Source organism: Primulina eburnea, chromosome 6 (genome assembly GCF_022965805.1).
Source record: "Primulina eburnea isolate SZY01 chromosome 6, ASM2296580v1, whole genome shotgun sequence".
Lineage (NCBI taxonomy): Eukaryota > Viridiplantae > Streptophyta > Magnoliopsida > Lamiales > Gesneriaceae > Primulina > Primulina eburnea.
In genome coordinates, this window is record NC_133106.1 from 1,598,963 (window position 1) to 1,617,879 (window position 18,917).

General features: G+C 41.0%; 1 protein-coding gene across 1 annotated transcript; it reads right to left on the reverse strand.

Moving 5' to 3' along the window:
* Nucleotides 1-7,965: 7,965 nt before the first annotated feature.
* LOC140833674 (RNA exonuclease 4-like) lies at nucleotides 7,966-10,551 on the reverse strand. Its single transcript, XM_073198000.1, has 3 exons — nucleotides 10,286-10,551; nucleotides 9,972-10,178; nucleotides 7,966-8,050 (listed from the first exon to the last, which is right to left on the reverse strand). The coding sequence occupies exons 1-3, from the start codon at nucleotides 10,429-10,431 to the stop codon at nucleotides 7,966-7,968; spliced, it is 438 nt and encodes a 145-aa protein (XP_073054101.1). The 5' UTR covers nucleotides 10,432-10,551.
* Nucleotides 10,552-18,917: the final 8,366 nt, after the last annotated feature.

Here is an 18,917-nt window from a genome sequence, read left to right on the forward strand (position 1 = left end):
GGTCCCTACCCGATCCCAGCCCTAGTCTTATGAATCTTTATATGTGAGACGAGTCAGCCGTACCGATACTCCTAGCATAAAAATTAATATTTTTTATAGATGACCGAATAAGAGATATGTCTCTCAAAATATGACCCATGAGACCGTCTTACATAAGTTTTTGACTCAAAATATAAAGGGTTTGAGTTAAAAGAGAAACATTTGGATATCTTTTCCTTCAAAAAAACAAACTTATATTTCGGACAAGGAAGATGATTAAATTTAAAAAGAATGAACTATTTAAAAAGGTTCTTCTCAAAAAAAAAAAAGGTTCTTAACTCCCAAACTTGATGATAGAATTTCACAAACGATTTTTATGTCATAACTTACATAATTACTCATACTTAATTTGGCATGTGCAAATAAACTTCTCAAATATATGTTTGAACAGTCACAACTCATTTTACAAAAATTCATATAAGATTCAAGAACCATGCAAGATGATTCAACTGCCAACACCCATTTCCACAAATGCAACAAGTGAACCTTTTATTCAGCAAGATCGATTTCTCACTTTCTAACTGTTGGAGTTTCTGCCTTTGTAAATGCATTCTTTGCTGCGAATCCAAGCATCAACACTTGAGATTCGATTTCAATATATCAAATAGTTCGTCAGATGTCATATTCACAACCGCCTTGCAATCCAATAATCATTGGCTTTTTCTGATCTTTGATCTATTAATAGGGTGTTCATGGGACCATAAGGTCGACAAATCATGTGAAATAATTGTACAAAATAAAAAAAAAAGTAGGGTTGCACATTTATTATATTAGGTAGCATATTTGAATTTATATCCATATTAAGACGATGCAAATGTGCGGATTTTTCTTGCGTTCAGACGAGGAAGAGTGCTTATAAATAAGTGCATCAATTCACCTTATTTCTCATCTCATTCTCAGTTCTTTTTCTCATATCATAGCTTTTAAGTGCTTAGTTCAATAATATTTGTGAGGTATTTGTTCTCATGTATTAAAAGAGTGTGTGGTCTCTTTTTTTAATGAAAATACTTCCGTTAAATAAGATAAAAAGATAGTGCGTGTACAACTACACTGGACATCTCCAAGCGAGAGCTACCATAATGAGTTCAGAACCATAAAAACGTTACTACAAAACATCAATAACCGAAATCGCACTAGGAATACAACATAAGCTTAGAATTTTAATATTCTCGAGTATGACTTTGACATCCGGCTTCTCACCCTTGAACATTGCACGATTCCTTGCATTCCAAACACTATAGACTGCGGCCACAAGTGCAGCACATCTCATCTTATTGAGAATTGAATTACCTCGGTAGGCGCCTCTAAATGCTTTAAGTGTAGCTGTTGATGAGCCCATAAGCTTTCTCATACCTTAGCCACTCCCTTACGCCATCCCAAATCTTCCTTGAAAAAGTGCAAATATAAATGGTCAAAAGAATCCAAATCCTTGCAAAGTGCATAAGACTTATCAGTGACGTGTCCAAGTCGATCCCTTGTGAGAAACTTATTGTGCGCAAATAACAAAAGAGCAAATCAGTGTTTTGGCAGGAAGGATTTCCCCAACAGAGGTATCCAAGGCCATCTTCCCACTATCTTATTGAAGAAATGATACGCATGATTTAGCCATGCACTTCCACTGAACCAATGATCTAGGCATGAAACTGCCGCACCCATGACCCACCGATCCCAAGTCTCGAACCATCATATCTCTTAGACTCAAAATCTGCTTAACCAATTGTGAGCTTCTCATCTCCATCTCCATTGCCAAACATAACCAAATGTGTTGTAATTATGATTCACCCATTTTATCCACAAGCTATATTTATTCATATGAATTTTCCAGACAGTTTTACAAATCAGTGCTTCATTCCAAGCTTTGAGGTTGTTCAAACCCATACGTCCATCTTCAAAAGGTCTACAAAGCTACTTCCAAGCAATGGGAAGGCGCTTACTAAGCCACACAAATTTCCTGCACATAGCATAAATAGCATTCAAGATGTTAGCCGAAATGGGTAAGATAGATAACAAAAAACAATCCACTCCCTAAATCACTAATATGATCAGTTCAAGTTTCCTTGCATACAACAACGAGTGTCGTGGCCATGACTTGAACTTGGTATCAACTGCATCAACAAGTCGACTGTAGTCTGAATATCAAAGTTTCCTTGAAGCTAAGGGAATCTCAAGATAACAGATCGATAATTCGCTTCGAATGAACCCAGTAACTCAAAGCATTCTATGCTCAACCCACGTATCAACACTTTCCATGCAAATACTCGATTTTAGAATGTTACTTCAACCCTGCCATCTATTCAGACAGTTCATAACCAAAGATACACTATGCTTATCCCCTCGAGAAAGAAGTAGCAAATCATCTGCATAATCCAGTTGAGTTACATGCAGATTATTGCATTCCGGGTGGAACCCAAATGAGTTAGCTCTTGACACACGCTTGATTGATCTAGAAGTACCTCCATACAGAGAGTAAATAAAAATGGAGATAGAGGGTCATCTTGTCTTAGTCCCCTCTTTCCATCGAAGTGCCCATTAAATTGAACATTGAGCATAACAGAATACGAAGCTCTAGAGACACATTCCATTATCCAATCAACAAATTTGGTAGGGAAGTTAAGGATAAGTAACTCACATAAGAATTTCCAGTCCACCGTATCATAGGCTTTCTGGATGTCAACCTTCAGCATGCATCGTGGGAGCCATGCTTACGAGTATACTTACAAAACAATTCTTGAGCAAGATGGATATTATCAGCAATGGATCCGCCCTTCAGGAAGCTGACAGTGCCTCATCAACTAAGCCCCCAATAACCTTTATCAACCTCTCAACTAGGACTTTGGAAATTATTTTGTAAAATACCGTGCAACATCGGACTTCATCCATGGTAACAGGCACTGTGAGTTGCTGCCAATCATTCACTGAAACACATGTTCCATCAGTTAATATGCATAATTTCACGTTTGTTCTTCCAACCTTTCAACCCAATAAACATTTGGAGAGCTCAATGAACTGCTGAGAAATTTCCAATGAATCTGTCGTGGTACAACCATCATATTTTCGTATTGCAGCAACCTAGAGCTTCTTGTTGTTTCTCTTAATAAGATCATGAAAGAACTTGGTACATCTATCTCCTTGCTTGATGTATTAACATTTTTTTTGTTCAATAAACGATCATTCAGCTTCCAATAAAAATTCAGCTTCCTTTCTTATCTCCTTGTATCCATCGACCATGGTTCCATTCTTTTGCATCATGACCTGTAGACTCTCTAGCATATCTTTTGCTGCCCTTGCTCTCACAGAAATATTGCTAAACTTCTTCATGTTCAAGGCCAAAGAGGTCGTTTGAGCCTTTTACATAATTGCTTCAGCCGATATTGTCACGTCTCATGACCATTGAAGTACCAGTTTCTGTCCACAATCTCTACAAACTCATCACTGAGTGTCCACATATGGAAGAATTTGAATGGTTTTTTGGTTTTCACGCACTGATCCAGTAGGGAAACCACTGTCAATGTGTGATCCGAGACATAACCCGGAGCCAAAAATTCCGCTATGCCATCAAGGTTTGAACTCATCCAAGAGGAGTTCAAAAGTACCATATCCAATTACTGCACACAGATGGGCTACTCCACGTGAATAAACATCCTAAGAAACGAAGATCTTGCAAATCAAGAGAGTTAACACATTCAACAAAATCATTAGTCTCATAGTTCTTGACCGGTAACCCTCTTTTTTGCTCGTCAGGTGACAACATTATTAAAGTCTCCTAGCAGCATCTACGGCAATTGGCAATGTTCTGTTGGATCTCGTTTTTCTACACGCCCAAACGCAGCGGAAGTTTTAAAAAAATTTTATTTTATTTTGACAATCAAAATATATTTGTTTGGACGCTCGTATGGTTTTCATTTTCAACATGCATAGGATGTTAGAAATTATACCTTTGTGAATAAATCACGTGGCACCAACTGATCCGGTATTACGGATCTAGCTCTTGATGAATCCCTACGAACTTTCTTCAATAGACTCCTTTCTTTCCTTCTAATTAGGTCCACTACTGAACTGTATATTCCTCTTCCAAATTGCACTAGTAAATATGGAAGAGATTTTGCGTAGGAGAAGAAAAATTGAGAGACGGCACAATATTTTCTTTTCTTCAAAGCAAGTGGCCGAATTTTTTGTCCCTTTTGGAGATGGAATTCACGAATCCCTTCAAGTGGGTGGCTAGGTTAAACTCTTATTTATAGTTAAATAATACATAATGACATAATTAACATTAATGTGCTTGATTTAATTAATTAGGCTAGTCCAACTAGTTTAATTAATTTAATCAAAGCCTATTAAAACTTTAATTATTTATTATGATGGACTTGTACTCTTACAAGCCCATTAAACATACCCACCTCATTTAATTTATTAATTAATAAACTCAACTTTTGAGCTTAATAAATTAAATACATTATAAATTCAACATTTGAATTTATTATTTAAATTATAAATTCAACTACTTGAATTTACATCACCTCCAAAATTTAATATTTAATAAACCCAACATTTGAGTTTAATAAATTAAATTCTCAAATTTTATAAATTCAACTCTTTGAATTTATTCTCTCAAAATTTAATTATCATAAATTCAACTCCTTGAATTTACTATATAATATAAATTCAACTTTTGAATTTATTCTCTCAACGGGAACAAACAATCCAGTACTTGTGTGACCCTCAATGGTTCAGGGATACAGCTAGCCGTGGGTTCACAACTCTTTGTGATTCAGGACAGAATCCTTTATTCGGGCTTACCCTAGTTAGCCCCATTCTTTCTATCAACACCTTGATCAAGAATGTCAGAACTCATTTCTGATAGCACCCATCGGATCATGGTAAGAGCGTCTAGTAGCATCGCCCCATGATCCCCTAGGTATCACTGATAGTGCCTGCAAGAACCAGTCGATTATGATTAACGTACAGTACGGTCCCTTCATCTCATATATCCCGATCGAATCTGCAACCATTGGTTCATCGAGGGTTGCATATTAATTCGATAACTATGTGATAACTATAATAGTGGCATCGCGTGTACTATTGGAGAACTCCTTCTCCAACGTACATCTCATACTCTGGCCAGAGATTCCATGCACTATTATTACATTAGATCACATAGGATATCCACACCCGTAGGTGAGCGGTGAATCCCCGACTACAATGCACTGGCTCCTATATGTGTCGCAACTGTACCCAACCTCGCCACCTGATGACTCTCCTGGAGCCGGTAAACGAGTCAAAGCACAGCCCTAGCATATAGAGCCTCAGTGTTGTCCCGGGTCGTAAGGACTAATGGTGTACAATCATAACCACGGACTTATCCTCTCGATGAATGATAACCACTTGGAAAGTCCGAGGGAGGGTTGTTCGGTATAATCATCATATGACTACCCATCTGCATGTTTGGACATCTCCATGCCCTTACCAAGAAACGCAGTACACAACATCACAGATGCTAGTCTCGAGCTCAAGCGGCCTTTATCCCCGTTTTAGGCGGCTGAATCGACTAGGAACGAATTTAGAATATGCAGTGTTTACAAATGAGTTTCAACATCGAATTACGATTCATTTGTATTAAAGCATAATCAAGGACTTTATCTATGCTGTTCGCATGGGTATACAGATAAAGTATAACAAGACCATAAAAAGTTAAATTATATTAAAATAAAGATTGTTTATTTCACTTGAGTCAATAACTTCCCCAGCCAACCGTTGGCTTGCAGGGCATCTACTCTAACATGTTCCCCAAAGTAATTCAAATCCTCCCAAAGTGTTCTTCTTAGGACAATGGTGTTAAAGCCATACACAAAAGCAATACAGAACATTTTTCTTGTTCTTTTAAGCAAGTCACTCGAAGGTGAATGACTTGTCATGCATACTGATAGTGCTAACATCAACTGTAACCGGATTCTACAACACAACAATCCTATCTTTATTTGAAAGCAAGAAATTATGGCATGCTTGCATACATGGGAAGTGAATACGTAGCATACTCTGCACTGATTTGTCATCCAACTTGGATTCCAAAATACCAAAACATCTATCTTATGCGTTCTTACCATATCACGGACACTCCTTTGTTTTAAGGGCTTGTGGAGACCCGTAATATTCCAACATGCTATCTTCATCAACAACCAGAGGCAATTGTAGGTTGCCACCCCTTATCTTCATTCCCAAAGTATTTTTTCTCAAGTTGTTATTCCCCTCTAATCGATATCCTGTATCACATGAGTTAGTATCATCAAAATCTTCGAGGAATTTAGACAAGTTCATGTCCTTCTGCCCTTTGACCTCGTCAGTCTTCTTCTTCTTACTCTTAATTTTCTTTTTACTCTTCGTGCTTGTTACTTCAATGAATGGTTCTTCTTCCTCAACATGGTGTGCAAGCAAGTCCCTGAGCCTCTGGAATTAACTTTCAACAATCTTTTTTCTTTTATCAATATGCTTCTGTAAGTCGTCATCAGGACAAGTAGGCTGCACGTGTTTCACAGCCCGAATGTCCTCCATATCACCAACCATCACCACAAGTTGTGGTTCAAGCTAGGTGGTTCATGCCTATGTTTACTAACCATTCTCGAACGACCACGTGATCGGTCTCTTCTCCAACCACGCTTTTCGATCGAAATCTGGTAGTGTTCGATGGATAATGACCTGTGCCCACAACATGTTCTCCTCAAGCCAAAGTGGGGCAACAGGAAACATCATGCCCTGCTCTACGGCAGCCATTGCAAAATTTAATGTCTTGTTCATACACAATATTAACCGTCACCATCCCAATAGACAGTTCCACTTGGATTTCATGCACTTGAGGATCAAAAACATTAATTTTTATCAAGACTCTAGCATACCTTACTCTCTTGCATCCATGAGTTAAAAGATCCATATGAATCGGTGAGCCCAGTTTCGAGAATATATTACCGAGAATGAAGTGGTCCAACAATCTGGAGGTAAGCCATGGATTTGTACCCAAGCCGGAATAGCATTTAAGTTTTCTTCCCTGAATCGGAAACATCTTTGCATCTCTTTGATAAATATATGGTATCCATAAACCATATATGGTCCTCCACTAAGTATAGAATCCCTTATTTCAGCAGTGGGAAAAATAAAGACGATCCATCCTCTCTCATGAGTTTGGAAGTGGATATCTTTCCCCCATTTTTTGACCAGGTCGAGGAAAGCACTAGTAGGGGTTCTCCACTAATGACATAGCCCATCAAGCAAAAACCACATGTCTTTTCAATTGAGTCAATGTCATCATAAGATAATTTTAGTCTGTTTGTTTCGGGAGCGAAGAACTCAAGTTTCCTAGTATCATTCTCCATACGATTGTCTTTGAAAAGGTTGACAAAAGGAACTCGTGGAGGCTTTCGGGCAGGTTGAGCACTATGTTCCGGACCTGCACATAATCTCTTATACAACCTCATCACTGATATGCAATCTTCATAAGGATCATGCATCTCTAACTGGATATCATACTTTCCATGCCATTAACCCAAGTCAACAAAAAATTCTCTATTCGTGTTGGGGATTCTATTTTGCGATATAGCACAAATATTTTATGATACTCGGTGTTACACCATCAATCACAATATCTTTACATCACTCGTCCTATCGTGAATGTGAGAAAGAAATCTATAAATATATCACACCTAACATTCAGTCAGAGTAACAGGAAATATCACATCGGGAGATAAAAGAGTATGAAATTGTGTGGTAAATAAGCTGTAGGTGACAAACAAAAACTTGCTATAAGATTAAGCAGTATTCTAGCAAATTTGTGGTTTGTTGCCTTTCTTGAAAATGTTGATATAGATGAGATAGACTACGATGGATAAAAACATTATTGACAGCTCAAGAGAAGCCTAAGAGCATCAAAACAAAGATAGCCTACAAAAGATACGTCTTGACGAGGTACTTGAGTGAATGGCTCACGAGATTTGTCTTCATCAAAGGATGGAACTTTGTCGTATCCCTGAATGTTCAGAAGCATGAAAAGATTAAATACAGATAAAGTATGTGAAGGATCTAGTGCAGAGTACCTTGAGGTGCTTGAAACAAAATATTCTCCAAGAACTGCAATAGCTCGTGTTCTAATAATGTTTACACCGATGAATTAGATCGAGTTTGGTATAGAACCAAGCGGAAAACACTCGAAATAATCGTTCGTTAAAAAACACTGATATATTTGTATATCTTGTGTAACTGGATAACCAAAAGACTAGATTAGTTTTTGCATTCATTAGTTCAGTTATGATGAGAACTGAACCAACGGATGCTCTAACTATTTAAATCAGTTTGAAAACAAGAGTTAAAAAGTTAATACACAAGAGATTTTTATGGATGTTCGGAAACTTCAACTGCTCATACGTTACCCCTTCTACCACCTCGGATATGATTCACTAGAAAAATTTGATCTATACAAAAACTTGTACAAACCCACCCAACTTAGGACTTACTCACTGCCTTAACTGAACTCCTAGACTAAACTGAAGGCAGCACCTTCCAGTCAACACTTCTTTAACGTCTATGTGAGAAAGACTACACGTCTATGTGAGAAAGACTACATACACAAGTTTATTTTCTTTGTGCAAGACTGTATTTGAGTGGTGGTGGTGTGGGTGTGTGTGAACTGATCTCTTAAAAATACCCGAAAGTGTTCTCACACACTGAGGGAAATATGCTTCTAATCTAAAGCTGATAACACGTTTAAGTGTTCCTTCGACTGGACTGAATGCTTCTCTCTTAAGCTGATATGACTTTGAAGTGTGCCCTTTTCTTTTCTCTCTTGTGTCGTATATTTTTCTTCACTGATCTTCACCCTTTATTTATAGGTGCGAAGTTCGATCGTACAGTGAGACTCAATTATTGTATCTGTCGCATTTTGAATCTGTTACTCGAAATTTGTCTTGTTCTTTCTGGAACATTTTTGTTTTTAAGCTCTGATGCAACGTCCATTATTGTCCTTTGACTGGAAAATTTTTTTTGTACGCGCACAACTAGATTCCACTTATTTCATCTTGTCTTGATCTGCAATTGATTTTCTGAACTGTTCAGTTGAACTGGTCTTCAGTTAGGCTGCTGAAATCAGTTGACTCGTCAGTTGAACTGATTTCACTATTGTTCAGTTGAACTGATCTTCAGTTGGGCTCTTCATCAGTTGAACATTCCTTCAGCTGGCCGGGCTTTTGAGGTTCTCCTGCTGAACCACCTATCAATTGAACAATCAGTTGAACTCATTTATGACACATCAGTTGAACTGGTCTAGTTTGGTTGATCAGTTGGTGTCTTCGACAGCTTTATTTTTGGCTTGTAACTGATTATTTCAGTTTCAGTTATCTGCGCACTTAAGGTAGATTATTTAAAACAAACAAACAAGTTTTGTTCACATCAAAATTAAGATTGCGAACATAAATGTTCCAATAGTGTACCATATCACAATAGACATAATTTGCATTGGGAAAAGAATGTTAAGAAGTATGAGAAAATTGAAACACAGGAAAAGTAAAATACATAATGCTAGGGATAATAATATTTCATTTTCCAAATGTCAGTCATTGGTTTTTTATCAAACAACTTCTTATTCTTCGAGATTATAGAGCATGATCTAAGCGAGAAATAGCATAGTAACATGTAATACTAAGTATATCCAAGGACTTCCAAAGCTTCCCCCATAAAAAACGCAAGACTTCAAATTCATTTCATACTACATTTCCTTATTTAGTTTGGAGGACAGTCACGGACCATTTAGCAGAATTTTACTTTCAACTACAGTGCCATATTTGCTGCTCGCTTAGAACTTATGCTCGAATATCTTGTTTGCTGGAGGAATCAACAAAATTGTATATCATGAATATGGTGATGCAACCTTGTAGTGACCATGGGGATGACTTCACTTCAGCAGATGATCAGTATAATTCATTTGCAAGCAATCTAAATCATGCTGAAGGCTATGCCCCACAAGTACTCTAGCTTTTCTATCATTCAATCTTAATTTCCCAATTGACTCCCCACTGTAGAGTAACTGGAGAATTTGATTTCGCACTTCGTTAAGTGGCATGACATCTTTCAAATGGTCCTTTGTGGCACACGTGACATCATACCTGATGGAAAAGTTTTGCTTAGAACCATGATCGACTAGCTTTCCTACTTACAGAATCATCAATGTCTTAGGTATCTTGGAAATATAAAATGCACATGACACAGATACCTATAGTTGGTAAACAGAATTTGAGATACCACGTTAGTGTGGAAAATTATCTTCCCATCCTCATCAACAAGGCATACCCTTGCACAGAGATCAATCGATCCATCACTTCCACCAGAAACCATTTCACAATCTATGATGACTGCCATAGGATGAATAACATTTTCAACATTAACCAGATGATCTTGAATCTAATAATCCATGTAAGGAGTCATCATAGTTGTTCCCTGAATGACAATATGTAGAGTTTATAATGCATATGCATCTAATAACTTAAAACCATTTTTTGTTGCTATTCGCTTCAATCAAGAACCGAGGGTCCTACAACGTACATTTCAAAAATGATGTCTGATACTCACGAGAAATTTAGGGTCCGATTCCAGCAAGTGTCACTAGTCTAGACGCAGGTTTTGAAATTATCCTGAGCCTGAAATCACAAGTAAGATCGTTAGGAGGGGGCCAAGAGGGTGTCCTGACGTAGCCCCTCCGACGCTCAAGTCAGTGACTGAGATATATGGGGGGAGCAGCTAAGGGTGCTGCTGAAAACAATATATTGTATGAATGAATTAACACTCAAACCTGATATTTATAAGAGAATACCTGGGCCCTTGATGGGCCTGTCTTCCATTTGGGCTAGGGCTGGGCCAGGAGTAATGGGCCAATCCATGGGGTATCACTAGTCTTCCCCTCCCGAGTCGAACTGAATCGTAGGTTCGAAGTTCGATTAGCTGTGCTGTCCTTGGGTCACCGGGTACGAGTTCTGCATTTTCTTCCAGCCGTTTGTCAGTCTCCAAAGATTTGGAAACAAATCAAATCGTAATCTTGCTTTCATTCCCACTTCACCTATACAAAAATTTTTCTTCGATTTCATTTATCAGCCTTCTCCAGCCGTGCTAACCCTAACGCAACCGCATCATCAGCCCCTCATCACCGTCGTACACCCCCTAGCCACCGCCTCACTCGAGCCACCGCTCGAGCCTCGCCCAGCCATCGCCCCACACCGCCGGAGACAGCTCCTTGCCCAACACAAAACCACCGCCCAACGTGCAGCCACCGCCCAAGCCAACGCCTCACCCAAACTCGCCCGACGCGCTCGCATCCCCCGAGCAATAGACGCTTGCCCTCGCCGCGTAACACTGCCGCACCCTGCCCATCCACCTACCGAGCTCGCCCCTCACCAGCTCTCCTAGCCTCGCCCCAGCACTGCATATATACGCTCGTTGCCTGCCGAGCCCAGATGCTCATCCTCGCCCAGCGGGCGCAGCAAGCACGCCTCCTGCCCCAGTGCGCCGGCCTCGCCCCAGCGCACATCACCCCATCGCGAGCTCTCCTAGCACCCCTGTTCGCCCAAGCTTGCCTCACGCTCGCCCGGCGTCCTCGTCCCGCACGAGCGCACGCCTGCCCCGTTACAACGCTCGTCCAATGTGCGATGCCCGCCCTAGCGCGCCTCGCCTCATCGCGAGCTCGCCCAGCACGGACCTGCCCTCGCCCTTGCCGCACCACAGCCACAAGTTCGCCTGAGCGCCCCGACAGCCACGCTCGCCCGGCGCCAGCCCAAGCTCACCCCTGCCGCACCCCTGCCCCAGTTCGCCCGAGTGCCACGACAGCCACGCTCGCCCGGCGCCAGCCCAAGCTCGCCCACTCGCCCCTCGACAGCCCAAGCTCGCCCCTCGCCAGCCCCAGCTCGCCTCTCGCTCACCCAGCCCACACTCTTGCCTAGCACAGTGCCTCGCACTCTCCCTTTGTCTGTAGCTCTTGGTTTCTGAAGTGCTTTTGGGAGCGTTGCCCCCAAACCCCCACGACCTGACCGGGCAGGTCGATCCCCGTAATTTTCGCAACGGCAAACATTGTTCGTTAACGACAAACGAAATAAATTTTTTTCTAGCACAGTATGCCCTCGTCGCCCCATCTTCAAAGTCCTCTACTAAGCTTTTGAAGTGAAATAGTTTTCACTTCCCCGAGCCCTTGACTCCTCTGCTAAATAGTCCTTAGCAGAAAAATAAAGCTTCAACCTCTTCACCTTCTAACTCATCTGCTAGGTGATGCCTTAGCAGGAAAATAAAACTCTTATCTCATCATCTCATAACTCATTTGCTAAGCCGGGCCTTTGCAGGAAAATAAAAATTCTCCACCCTCATACTCTAACTCCTCTGCTAGGCGACGTCTTAGCAGGCAAATAAAATTCAACACCTCCACCTTCTAACTCCTCTGCTAGGTGATACCGTAGCAGGAAAATAAAAATTCAATACCCCCACCCTCTAACTCCTCTTCTAGGTGATACCATAGCAGGAAAATAAAATTTCTCCAACTCCACCCTCTAAATCCTCTGCTAGGCGACGCCATAGCAGGAAAATAAAATTCAACACATCCACCCTCTAACTCCTCTGCTAGTGATACCTTAGCAGGAAAATAAAATTCTCCTCCTTTCTATCTCTGCTCCTCTGCTAGGCGATGCCTTAGCAGGAAAATAAAATTTTTCTCCGCCCGAACTCTGCTCCTCTGTTAGGCGATGCCTTAGCAGGAAAATAAAATTTTTCTCCACCCGAACTCTGCTCCTTTGCTAGGCGATGCCTTAGCAGGAAAATAAAAATTTACCACCTCCACCCTCTAACTCCTCTGCTAAGCCGGGCCTTAGCAGGAAAATAAAATTCACCACCCCCACCTTCTAACTCCTCTGCTAGGTCGGGCCTTAGCAGGAAAATAAAATTCAATATATCCACCCTCTATCTCCTCTGCTAGGTGATACCTTAGCAGAAAAATAAAATTCTCCTCATTTCTAACTTTGCTCCTCTACTAGGCGATGCCTTAGCAGGAAAATAAAAATTTACCACCTCCACCCTCTAACTCCTCTGCTAAGCCGGGCCTTAGCAGGAAAATAAAATTCACCACCCCCATCTTCTAACTCCTCTGCTAGGTCGGGCCTTAGCAAGAAAATAAAATTCAACCAATCCACCCTCTAACTCCTCTGCTAGGTGATACCTCAGCAGGAAAATAAAATTCTCCTCTTTTCTAACTCTGCTCCTCTGCTAGGCGATGCCTTAGCAGGAAAATAAAATTTTTCTCCACCCGAACTCTGCTCCTCTGCTAGGCGATGCCTTAACAGGAAAATAAAAATTTACCACATCCACCCTCTAACTCATCTGCTAAGCCGGGCCTTAGCAGGAAAATAAAATTCACCACCCCACCTTCTAACTCCTCTGCTAGGTCGGGTCTTATCAGGAAAATAAAATTTAACACATCCACCCTCTAACTCCTCTGCTAGGTGATACCTTAGCAGGAAAATAAAATTCTCATCCTTTCTAACTCTGCTCCTCTGCTAGGTGATGCCTTAGCAGGAAAAATAAAAATTGACCACCTCCACCCTCTAACTCCTCTGCTAAGCCGGGCCTTAGCAGAAAAATAAAATTCACCAACCCCACCTTTTAACTTTTCTGCTAGGTCGGGCCTTAGCAGGAAAATAAAATTCAACACATCCACCCTCTAACTCCTCTGCTAGGTGATACCTTAGAAGAAAAATAAAATTATCCTCCTTTCTAACCCTGCTCCTCTGCTAGGCGATGCCTTAGCAGGAAAATAAAAAATTTACCACCTCTACCCTCTAACTCCTCTGCTATGCCGGGCCTTAGCAAGAAAATAAAATTCACCACCCCCACCTTCTAACTTCTCTGCTAGGTCGGGCCTTAGTAGGAAAATAAAATTCAAAACATCCACCCTCTAACTCCTCTGCTAGGTGATACCTTAGCAGGAAAATAAAATTCTCCTCCTTTCTAACTCTGCTCCTCTACTAGGCGATGCCTTTGCAGGAAAATAAAAATTTACCACCTCCACCGTCTAACTCCTCTGCTAAACCGGGCCTTAGCAGGAAAATAAAATTCACCACCCCCACCTTCTAACTCCTCTGCTAGGTCGGGCCTTAGCAGGAAAATAAAATTCAACACATCCACCTTCTAACTCCTCTGCTAGGTTATATCTTAGCAGGAAAATAAAATTCTCCTCCTTTCTAACCCTGCTCCACTGCTAGGCGATGCCTTAGCAGGAAAATAAAAAATTTACAACATCTACCCTCTAACTTCTCTGCTAAGCTGGGCCTTAGCAGGAAAATAAAATTCATCACCCCCACCTTCTAACTCCTCTGCTAGGTCGGACTTTAGCAGGAAAATAAAATTCAACACATTCACCCTCTAACTCCTCTGCTAGGTGATACCTTAGCAGGAAAACAAAATTTTCCTCCTTTCTAACTCTGCTCCTCTGCTAGGCGATGCCATAGCAGGAAAATAAAAATTTACCACATCCGCCCTCTAACTCCTCTGCTAAGCCGGACCTTAGCAGGAAAAAAAAATTCACCACCTCCACCTTCTAACTACTCTGCTAGGTCGGGCCTTGGCAGAAAAATAAAATTCAACACATCCACCATCTAACTCTTCTGCTAGGTGATACTTAGCAGGAAAATAAAAATCTCTTCATTTCTAATCATGCTCCTCTGCTAGACGATGTCTTAGCAGGAAAATAAAATTTTTCTCCACCCGAACTCTGCTCCTCTGCTAGGCAATGCCTTAGCAGGAAAATAAAAATTTACCACATCCGCCCTCTAACTCCTCTGCTAAGCCGGGCCTTAGCAGGAAAATAAATTTCACCACCCCCTTCCAACTCCTCTGCTAGGTCGGGCCTTATCAGGAAAATAAAAGTTCACCACCCCCACCCTCTAACTCCTCTGTTAAGCCGGGCCTTAGCATGAAAATAAAAATTCACCACCATCACCCTCTAACTCCTCTGCTAAGCCGGCCTTATCAGGAAAATAAAATTCAACACATCCGCCCTCTAACTCCTCTACTAGGTGATACCTTAGCAGGAAAATAAAATTCTCCTCCTTTCTAATCATGCTCCTCTGCTAGGCGATGCCTTAGCAGGAAAATAAAATTTTTCTCCACCAGAGATTTTGCTTGGATAATTCATTCAATCCTCTTAGACCCACATGACCAAGCCTCATATGCCACAATTCTGTTACATCTTCATTCTTTTGGGAAATTGATGAAGATCCTATGACTGTATTTCCTTGTAGAATGTATAATGAGTTTCTTTTGATTGGCTTCATTACCACTAATTGTCCTTTTGTGACTTTAATAGTTCCCGCGTCATATTTGAAGGAATATCCTTGTGATTCAAGAGTTCCTAAAGATATTAGGTTTCTCTTGAGTTTTGGCGCAAACCTTACTTGCTGCAGAACTCTATCCACCCCATTATACATCATCACTCTTGTGGACCCGATCCCTTTTACCTTGCAAGACTTGTTGTTTCCTAAAAGGATCATGCCCTCCTGTGAGTCATTAAAATGTTCAAACCATGACTTTTTGGGGCACATATGAAATGAGCAGCTGGATTCTAAAATCCATTCATTCTCTGACTCTTGACTAGTGACAGCGAGTGCTTCAGCTTCTTCATAATTGTCTAATGCTACTGCAGCCTCTCCTTCCCCCTTTGGTTTTTCATTTGGCCTATGCTTTCTCTGACAATTCCTCTTGAAATGTCCTTCTTTATGGCAGTGGTAACACTTGTATCTTCCTTGGCTTTTCGATCTTGATATGCTCTTAGGTTTAGGCTTGAAATTTCACCTTCTGGTCTTCCCCGAACAGAGAGTCCCTCTCCTTGTATTTCTTCATTTTGGAGTTTCCTTTGAAGTTATTTGGCATTTAATATGGCTTGAACTTCTTCCAGCGTGGTTGATGACTCTCTTCCATACATCATTGCATCCTTGAAGTTCTCAAAAATATTTGGCAAGGCATTCAGTAAGATCAAGGCCTTGTCTTCATCTTCAAAGTTGACTTCAAGGTTTTCGAGATCATCAAGAATCTTGATGAACTCGTCAATTTGGTCTCCAAGATTCTTGTCATCCCTTATCTTGAAGGAGTAGAGTCTTTGCTTCATATACAAGCGATTGGCCAGGGATTTTGTCATGTATAACTTCTCTAGTTTCAACCACATAGCGGCAACAGTCCTTTCTTTGGCCACTTCTCTCAATGGTTTATCTCCGAGACACATGATTAGGGCACTGTGGGCTTTGGCAAGGATTTCATCACCTACGGTGGCTGACGTTTCTTCTTTCATCTTCAAGGCTTCGCTCAACCCTTGTTGTACCAGAATAGCCTGCATCTTGATTCTCCACAGCGAGAAGTCGTTCTTGCAAGTGAACTTTTTTATATCGTATTTCATGGATCCCATTCTGCCGTAATTCTTGATTCGTCGTTTCTCGATTCCCACAGACGGCGTCACTTGTTCGGAATTCAAGGAACGGTCACGATTTCAACCTATGTACACGATTATGAAAGCTATAAGTATAGATCATCAATAGACACAACACGAGAAATTACGTGGTTCGATCAATCGATCTACATCCACGGGAGGAACAATTCAAAGCTTTGACTCACAACACTTTCATGTACAAGATACGAGAGTTCTTCAACTTGGAATGATAACCTTCTTCCTATCACTCAAGAACATACACTCTCTTCTATCTTTCCTATACTTTTGTGTACTTTTCAGCAGACTCGGCTTTATGCTTCTTCTGTGGAATTCCTTTCCTTCTTATATGTGTAGCTGCTGCCTTTCTGATAAGTTCTTGAGCTGGCCAACCGCTCTCTTAACTGTCTTCTAACTTCCAGTAGCTGCACATACTCACCTACAAACCACTTCTCAGGTGTTTTGGTGACACATGCTTCCATCAATTGAAAGAATGTTTTCTTCGTTTATTTCTCATTCTCAATCGTCGGAATATATCCTCAAGATTGTAGAATAATCCTAGGCTACAAAACAGGAAACTAACAATATACATTGACTGATTTTAGGCTAGAGAATAGGAGGCTAATTAGACGGCTAACAATATACATTGACTTTTCAAAATGTTTACTATATTTAACATTCCCCGGTAGTTGAAACGGGAGGTTTACGAACGCTGAGACTGTCCCAAAAATCTTCAAATAACACATGTGGCAAACCCTTAGTGAAAATATCTGCTATTTGATAACGGGAGGGGACATGGAGAATGCGGACTTGTCCTCGTGCAACCTTCTCTCGGACAAAATGGATATCCATTTCTATATACTTTGTACGTTGATGTTGAACTGGATTACCCGACAAATAAATAGCACTGACATTGTCACAATACGCCAAAGTATCTTTCTTAACCGGACAATGCAATTCTAAGGGAAGGTTTCGAAGCCAGCATGACTCAGAAACCACATTCGCTACCCCACGATACTCGGCCTCGGCACTAGAACGAGATAATGTGGGTTGACGCTTTGACGACCAAGGGACCAAGTTGTCCCCTAAAAATACACAATAACCAGATGTAGATCTCCTCGTATCAGGGCACCCACCCCAATCCGCATCAGTATAGGATACCAGAGAGGAAAAAGATGAGGGATACAAATGTAGGCCATGATTTAAATGTACCCTGAACATATCTAATGATCCGTTTGAGAGCAGACATATGGTCCATCCTTGGATCATGCATATGTAGACAAATCTTTTGGACGGCATACGAGATATCCGGCCTCGTGAAGGTAAGGTATTGTAGAGCCCCTGCAAGACTCCGATACAGAGAAGGATCATCAAAGGGAGCACTAGATGTAGCACTAACCTTTGATTTGGTGTCAACTGGAGTAGCCGATGATTTACAAGAGATCATTCTGGCACGTTCAATTATATCTTCGGCATATGTGCGTTGAGAAAGGAACATACCACCCTTATGTCGAGTCACCGCAATACCCAAAAAGTAATTCAATGGACCAAGATCCTTCATAGCAAATTCAGAACTAAGAAGATCTATAATAAAGAACCGGAGAGCATGAGACGAAGCAGTAAGAATAATGTCATCAACATATAATAAAATATAAGCCATTTCTGACCCCTTGCTGTAAATGAATAATGAGTTGTCACACAGACTATTAGTGAAACCGATAGACGTAACAAAATCAGCAAAGCGCTTATACCAAGCTCTGGGGGCTTGCTTAAGCCCATACAAAGACTTACGCAAGAGGCAAACATAGTCTGGATGGGTACGATCCCTATATCCCACTGGTTAATGCATATATACTGTTTCTTGAAGCTCACCATGAAGGAAGGCATTCTTGACATCCAATTGATGGATTGGCCATGCCTTAGAAAGAGAAAGACTGAGAACAATACGAATAGTTGCCGGTTTGACAACCGGACTAAAAGTTTCCCCACAATCAATGCCAACTTGTTGAGTTTTCCCATCACCTACAAGACGGGCTTTATGCCTCTCAAAATCACCAGTTAGATTTAAATTTATGAGTACAAATCCACATAGACCGAATAACATTAACACCAGGAGGTCGGGGCAACAAATCCCACGTCTTATTTTTCATAAGAGCATGATATTCATCATCCATGGCCATTTTCCAATTTGGGTCACGAAGTGCCGCTATTGGGTTTCGAGGCAAAGGGGACTATGAAACCATGGTGTGGAATGCTTGGTATTTTGGGTTGGGTTTGTAAATACCATGCTGACTTTGAGTGACCATAGTGGGCTTAGGAAGAGGAGTATTGGGAGGAGGAGCAATGACTGGGTCTGGTGAAGGTCGGGCCGTGCGTGAGGCAGAAAGGGGAGTAGGGATTG